Source organism: Malus domestica, chromosome 15 (genome assembly GCF_042453785.1).
Source record: "Malus domestica chromosome 15, GDT2T_hap1".
Classification (NCBI taxonomy): domain Eukaryota; kingdom Viridiplantae; phylum Streptophyta; class Magnoliopsida; order Rosales; family Rosaceae; genus Malus; species Malus domestica.
In genome coordinates, this window is record NC_091675.1 from 33,720,819 (window position 1) to 33,729,252 (window position 8,434).

Consider the following 8,434-nt stretch of genomic DNA (forward strand, 5'->3'; position numbering starts at 1 on the left):
ATTATTCTCACCTATGATTCTGACAAAGTTTGGAGTCATTCATTCATTCATCCATCCCGTGCTTCCATAGTAATGGCATCAAATATTCTTCCACGGAAAAAACAACAATTATTCCAATAAATTTCACAGTTCATCAATAGTGAAAGCAAGTCTTACAAGACCTTTTCCAAGTCTTTAAGAAGTGAACTATGAATGAGAAGGTTTCAAGTTTGGAATTTCCACAATTTCTCAATCAAAAGTTTCTTTGAGTTCATACTGTAATCAAAGAAATACAAAATTGTAAACATTTTTCATTTTAGAATGTCAAGGATGCCTGCATGCACCAATATCCTTTTCATCAGTCATTTTCTTATTTGCTGACTCAATCGTCAGTAAATCAATTGTAAGTTCCCGTGTAAGTTTTGCAATAAAATTTATTTTTAAATTATATTTGCATCATTACTTTGAATTCATTATTTTCATTATGAAGAATATTTTCATAACAATTGATTTTGAATGGCATAAAATTCTTACTCACAGTCAATTCATCGAATACCTCAAGTTCAAGGTAAACACCGATCAATCTTTTGTTTAATTCTTTCTATTTGTTTATAACAGTTGGTTTCATGGCATTTTTAATCATGGTTATCTTCCACATCAAATTCCACATAATTCATTTAACAGTTCATTCAACCCTAATCATCATTGCCCTTGGTATAATTGTCCTCATCGTTATTACTATCATTAGTTCCGCCTCATTTGATATATATATAATATTTGTTTGAAAAAAAATGAGGATTAGGTGTGGGGCCCACTCCACATCGAATTTCAACGATCCGAACAGTCTATTTTGTTAGTCTCGATTCAAAGATCATCCTTACAAAAATTCAATTCAATCCGAAACCATATGCCTATTTAATTATCAAGATCAAATTTTATTATTTCTTATATAACAAAGTATTCGTTCATTTCTTTGAACCCAATTAGATGTCTTAAATATTTCCAATTTGGCTAATATTTTACAAGGGTGATCTATGAGATACAACTTGAAAAATGGATGGTTCGGATCGTTAAAATTCGATGTGGTGTGGACCCCACAACAAATCCCCATTTAAAAAAAAATCGGGTCCCTTCCCTTAAAAACTTCCTCTATAATAATAATAATAATAATAATAATAAGAACAACAACAACAACAACAACAACAACAACAACAACATAACGTCAAAATATGTATATAATAACGTAAAATTAAAATAGTTATACTTAAATCAAAACTGAACATAGAAATGATTTTTCACATATGCACTTGTAGCATCACATACTCTGAAGATATGTGTGTAGTAACTTGGGGTCAAGTCCAAACAATAAATAAATAGAAATACTAACGTAGACGGGCCTACTCATCCACTTGATTAACGAATCCAACGAATAAGTTATCAATATTATAGTCTGCAGCCCGCAATACTAACAACTCGTTGTTGTCACGATAAGCAAGCAAATAATTTCCAAGGGTGCAATATTACCATCTTGCCCCCATTGGGAAATACACATAAATCAACCGAATAACGCATTGATCGTGCTCACGTACTACCTTCTGGGGTGACATCGTCAAAAGTACGTAATCTCCTATGCTATAAACTCGATCCTTCGAATACCTGTTCGCAATACTTTTCTGCCAATTGTGTATTATGCATAGATCCTCTATACCACGTCTCAAATGGAGTTATACCAAAAATCAAAATAGTAACGTTAGTTATACACAACTCTAACAGGGATAAGTGTCTATTATAATACTAAAACTGTAGAACGGACAAAAGCAACATGTCCAGTAAGGTCTGGATAGTTCGTTCAGACTGGCCGTTAGTTTGAAGGTGAAATGTGGTACTAGACAAAAACTTAGTACTCATAACCTTTAAGTAGGCTTCCAAAGACTTTGAAGTAAATCGCACATCATGACGAAAGACAATAGCAACATGCACACCATGTAGCTGAACAATGTAGTTCATAACGCCTTAAAAAGCAGATTCATAGTGAATTTCTCTTGAATTTGGCGAAAAATTATGTCGAGAATGTTAAAAGAACAATCAAGGATTTGAGGGTCAAAACAAGTCCATCAAATCTAGAATACAAGGTAACTGGAATTAATGCATGACATCTCGCTACAACGGTAGCTTCTGAGAGATTCAATCACCAACGATAAGGATTCATTTAGCAAAGTATTTGTTGGGTGATTGAGGAATTAATGGTCACAAATAAAACTTCAACGTCCGAGCGATTCTCCCAGAGATAATACGAAGTGCAGTAAGGTAGATGCGTACTCAAGGTTGACTGGAATGCTTTCAGGCATAAGGAGGTGACTATGGAATCATGGTCAAAGTAGATGTCAATCAAAATGCCAGAAAATCCAAGCTAGAGCACTCCTAGCTAGTTTTACTCTACCAATACCGAGTTAGAGCATGCCATACATACACAAATATATATCAACATGAAATATAAATTCCACTAATGAGTCCTAACAATACTACTTCTTACAACACTCTTAAATAAAATAAATCCTAATAAACCATTATAAAACATCAAGCAGAGTTTATAAAAAAGAAAACTTAATGTTTTGGGTAAAATAAGATGGGGGCTACATGTTGGGATAATGGATGAGGAGAAGAACGGAAGAAAAAAATGAAGAAGAGAAATGAAGAAAATGAGAAAGTGGTGTAGCACAAAAGAAGAGGAGAGTAGGAGATGATAAAGAAACAATAATGCCAACTTTAAACGTTAGGGTTTAGTATTGGTTTGATACTGATGTACTTTTATAAAAAGTGGGTATAAAAAAAAATTGAGCTAAAAAATGTGTTTGGTAAACATTTAAAAACAGCTTATTTTCACTGTTTTGGGTGAAAAAAAAAAAACTAAAAACGTGAAGCAGCAAAAATGAGCTTATTCTCACAGTACAGTAGAAGCAGTTTTTTTTTCAAAGCACAGCAATACCAAATCATCCCTTAGTTATGGCTTCTAGGCTTGGACTTAATATTTGGGTCTATATATAAAATGGGCTAAGTGAATCAGATATTAAAAAAATAAAAATAAACGATTTGGTCTGGTTCTGGTGGTTCTAGCAAGATGAAAATTAGAACCCACACTGGTATGAACGATTTAGTTCAGTTCTTGAACCCAAGTTGACTTTATTTATTTATTATTTTTTTATCAACATGTTTTTTTTTTTACAGTTTATTTTATCGAATTTGCAACCCTAACCGGTGGTGTAGTCAAGATTTTCAAGTAATGAGGTCATAATATCAATAAAAAAAATATTATTTGGCCATTTTGTCTAACACCTAGTAGGCACCTACCAATTCCTATCAATATATGCCGAAAGTTTATGCCAACATATGTTGACGACTACTATTATTTATAGAGCTTGTCTAAGGTAGATGCGGGACATTGTGGAGTAATATTGAAGATTGTCAAGGTTTATATATATATATATATATATATATATATATATATATATATATATAATATAAGAAACTAGAAGTAGAAGAGGGTGTAATTAGTTTTGTCGTATTGCCTCTGCCACTGCCCTTAACCCTAACAACTAACAACCAACTATTTTCACCCTTTTTGTTCTTTTTATCTTCAGTTGGAGATGAATGAACGCAGATGGAGATGTCACTGTAAAAATTAAAAAGAAGAAATTTAGATCCAAAACCCACGGAGGCCACAGCTTTCACCGAAACCTCTCAGTTTTTTATGGCTGCTTTAATTTCATTGACCGGTGAGACTCAGTTCATTCACAGTGTGTGCGCAATTGTGGTAAAGGGTCAGTGGAGCAACCTCTTGAAACCCAACAATGATTTTCTTCTCAGCTCGGCAACCATTCACCAGGTACTACTGCAACTCTCATTCCATGGCTATGGCCTTTCTCCTTCCTGGGCTTTCTTCAAATGGGTCGAATCACTTCCCACTTGCAAGCACTCCTTGCAATGTTCTTGGACTATGATTCACATCCTCACCAAGCACACCCACTTCAAACCTGCACACCAACTGCTTGAAAAAATTGCCCTTAAGGATTTCTTGTCTTCTCCGTCGGTTTTGAATGCTTTGGTTCGGACCAATGACGACCGTGATGTGAATTCACATGTTTTGAGCTGGCTTGTGATCTTTTATGCTAATTCTAAGATGACCCAAGATGCAATTCAGGTTTTGGAGCTTATGAGGATTCATGGGTTTAAGCCCCATTTGCATGCTTGTACTGCCTTATTGAGTTCTTTGGTTAAAGATAGGATGACTAATATGGTATGGAAAGTTTACAAGAATATGATCAAGGCCGGGGTTGTGCCAAATGTTCATTTGTACAATGTGTTGATTCATGCTTGTTGCAAGTCTGGGGATGTAGAGAAGGCAGAGAGTTTGCTAAGTGAGATGGAATTCAAGTGTGTCTTTCCTGATCTTTTCACATATAATACGTTGATATCGCTGTATTCCAAAAGGGGTATGCACTACGAAGCTTTGTCTGTTCAGGATAGAATGGAAAGAGCAGGAGTTAGCCCTGATATGGTGACATACAATTCTCTTATGTATGCGTTTTGTAGAGAAGGTAGGATGAGGGAGGCTGTAAGACTTTTCCGTGAAATCAAAGGTGCTACTCCGAACCATATAAGTTACACCACATTAATTGATGGGTATTGTAGAGTGAATGACCTGGAAGAAGCTTTAAGGTTGTGCGAGGTAATGAAGGCCAAAGGACTGTATCCAGGAGTTGTTACTTATAATTCAATTCTTCGCAAGTTGTGCGAACAAGGCAGGATGAGGGATGCAAATAAACTTTTGAATGAGATGAGTGATAGGAACGTTGAACCTGACAATGTCACGTGCAACACATTGATTAATGCTTATTGTAAGATAGGAGATATGAGGTCTGCTGTCAATGTGAAGGACAGGATGTTGGCAGCTGGACTGAAGCTGGACGAGTTTACACATAAAGCACTCATTCATGGATTTTGCCAGGTTCTGGAGATGGACAGTGCTAAAGATATTTTATTTAGCATGCTTGGTGCAGGAATTTCTCCTAGTTATTGCACCTATACATGGATTATAGATGGTTACTGTAACCAGGGGAATGAAGCAGCAGTTATAAGACTACTGGAGAAAGGTCTTTGTGCTGATGTCTCTATGTACAGGGCATTAATAAGAAGGTTATGTAAACGTGAAAGGGTTGATGAAGCGGAAAAGGTTTTCAATCTTATGCGAGAGAAAGGTATATCAGGAGACAGTGTAATATATACTAGTCTTGCATATGCTTACTTGAAAGCAGGAAAGTCCTGTGTAGTTTCAGCGATGCTAGATGAAATGTACAAGAGGAGGTTGATGGTGACACGCAAGATCTATAGATCTTTCAGTGCTTCTTATGCCAGAGACAATGATAGCATACGCCTGTTTTGGGATCATATGGTAAAGAGAGGCCTAATGTCAAAAAATGTTATTACTAAGGAAATGCAGCAAACATAAATGAACGATGCAATGTCACTAGGGGCCTGCTTTTAGGCTCAATATTTCATGCTATAGCACAAACCTCTCTGCCTGTGAAAGGTGTTGGAGACTGGTATTGACTGGGGCACCCAAAGGTGTATGGGACTGCTGAAGAATCCAAGAGACTAGTAAGTGCTTGTTGAGTAATTTTGCTGGTCAAGTGAGGTTTTTTTGTCCCTCATGTTGTTGATGACCAAGTACGTTTATGATATATGATCAGTCTTTAGTGGGATTTGATCAGGAAACAAATCTCGTCATGACTATTTTATCTATTGGAATTGCTCTCTACTACCATTTGGAGTAACTTAACAGATATGCTGATTTTGCTGAGGCTTTCTGAGGCATCAACACAACTAATCAGAGTGTGATGGTTAACTAAGGATGGGCGGTATAAATTACACGAAACCGTTTTGGGCTGTTGTGAGACCCATGGAGATGTGCATTAAATCAAGGAGTAGGCTAAACGTGAAAGTACGTGGATTGGGGTTCTTCAAAATTATATCTGGAGAGATGGTTTGGTAACTGTATGAAGAGCTGCATTGTTGACCATGCGGTTGAACAATCCTTCATGCTGCAGTTTTAAGGTGACAAGTTCATCTGCACTTCTGGTTTGGCATATGTGAAGCTCAAGCAACGGAAGCTACATACGGCCGTCAGTGTTTATAGGTTAGTGATATTTATATATATTTCATTTTCTTCTATTCATTAGGAATTTAGAAAGAAAACTTAGAATTGGAATCTGATGAACTGGTAAATGACTGTGCCATTGTTGAAATTGATTTGCCAAACAAATAAATAGAGAATCTTTCAAAAAAAAAAAAAAAAAAAACTGGTTAGAGTCATTGTTTTTTTTCTTAGTTTGAGGTCTTAGTCATGCCTGTTACTGATATGCTAAACAAAACTGTGCCAAGATGGAAGCTTTTTCAGAAAAAGAAAATTTCTTTAGAGAAAACTCCATGGGAAAAGATGTGTTTTGGCACAACGCTTTTGAAGGCACAAGTTCACAACTAAGGTTTGAGTCAATATTGTCCACAATTGCCTAGACTACAGTAATATTTTGTGATTGATGGAACAATTTCGTTACATTATTTTGTCAAATGTCTTTTTGGATTTTTCCTCTCATGGTTTGATTCACATATACAATTAGAAGATAAATTTCGACAATCATTTCAGTCCTACAAGAAAATGGGTGAGTACGATACTAGTAGGAAAACAAAATAAAAAAAACAGCAAAGAATGTTTACACCAACTAAAATCCCTCTTTGTGCACACACGCCAATTTTTTGTGTGCCTAAAAAGCCTCTAGTGCAGCTGCTAGTGCAAAAATTTCATAATCTGGACAAGTGCAACCGTGACAATGACCGCTTTCACAACCACACTCATCCCATCTACTTACTCAGCCTTCTGTCTTTCTGCCTCTTTTTCTCCATTTCCACATTATCTGCTTGAACTCGAATCTTGATTCCTACTTGCAGTTGAGGCGATTTGATACCTTCAAGGCCATGCCTAGTTGTTGGAAGCACCGTGACCCACTAGTCTAACTCCATGTTTGGTCCAAAAACCGGCACAGTGCTCCCCCAGCGGAGCTCGAAAACCACACTTTCTTGCTGTAGGATGTTGTCCATGGAGCACATCTCGGTTCCAGAGCACTCCAAAGAGACGGACTCATTTCAAATGTGGTTAGACTTGGCGGAGATTCCTCTGGTGTTGAGCATAATTCTTCTGTTGTTTCCTGCCGAAAGAGAGCATCGAACAAACAGGTTTCCCGTGGTCTTGAATTCGGTGTTTCTTGCTTGTATGATCCTCAGTTCACAGCCAAGGGAAGAAAATTTTGAAGGAGTCATTGTGTGTGTGTGAGAGTTGTAGATAGAAAGAGAAAGTGCTGATGGATTCTTTGGTGAAGGGAAGGTGGTTTATATATGGTGGATGGGATATTTATTGGAGGGAAGGTGGCATTGCTTTTTGAGGAAGCTGCTTTTATGCATAAATTAATAGTAGACCTGGCATTCGTGTCGTGTTTTCCGTGTTCGTGTCGTTTTTGTATCATACCCGATATCTTAACGGGTCGTGTCGTGTAACACCCGTTAAAATAAACAGGTAAAATGATCCGATCCGAAATCGACCCGATAATATTAATAGGTAATATGACCTGACCTGTTACCTGTTAAGGAAAATATATTTTAAACCAATAAATAAACAAATGAAAAACATAATACTAAATAAGTATATACATATCATATTGTCACATCCAAAATATAAAACACATTTTTCTTCTAAGCATATTTTCATTTACCTAAAGTCTTTAATAGTTTTTTAATTAATGTAGAAGTGTAAAAAAATATAGAAAAAATATATAAACGCTCGTAATGACAAGCTTTACAACTTTCATGAAGAGCTTAACTTCGAAATTCGCCACTATAATCATATAAATTGTAGATCAAAATTTAACCGTTGATTGTTGTTTACATTTACGCTTCATTGTTCTCATCAAATTTTGTTTTTTCAGATTTTCTTTTTTGAAAACTTAATCTATTAGAGGATGCATGAATATGAACGATTTGGATCATTGATATTATATTCAGAGTTTTACAGTTAGTGAAAATATTGCTTGATGTTTATAAAGTTTCTACAAACTATATAACATCGACTCATATTTCAGTTAACCGTAAATATCGAAACGTGATATCAAAAATCTGAACGGTTCATCTTTTTACATCCGCCATATGATCATGTTTTCAAAAAAGAAAATTTTAAAAATGAAATTCAATAAGAAGAATAAAACGTAAATGGCAATTGACGGTTAAATATAAATTTAAGGTTTATGAATTATAGTTTTGGATTTCGTAGTTGACCCCTTCATGAAAGTTGTAAAGTTTGTCACTATGAGTGGTTGTATATTTTTTTTTACATTTTTTACACGTCTACAAT

The 8,434-nt window shown here is 35.6% G+C and overlaps 1 protein-coding gene across 1 annotated transcript; it reads left to right on the top strand.

Annotated features, from left to right (window-relative positions):
- Positions 1-3,526: 3,526 nt before the first annotated feature.
- LOC103401655 (pentatricopeptide repeat-containing protein At5g38730) lies at positions 3,527-7,528 on the top strand. Its single transcript, XM_008340369.4, has 2 exons — positions 3,527-6,172; positions 6,982-7,528. The coding sequence occupies exon 1, from the start codon at positions 3,728-3,730 to the stop codon at positions 5,483-5,485; it is 1,758 nt and encodes a 585-aa protein (XP_008338591.3). The 5' UTR covers positions 3,527-3,727; the 3' UTR covers positions 5,486-6,172; positions 6,982-7,528.
- The last annotated feature ends 906 nt before the right edge of the window (positions 7,529-8,434 follow it).

What these genes read in the sequence shown, in the direction of transcription:
- LOC103401655 (XM_008340369.4), top strand. Translation starts at nt 3,728, where the DNA reads ATGGCTGCTTTAATTTCATTGACCGGTGAGACTCAGTTCATTCACAGT.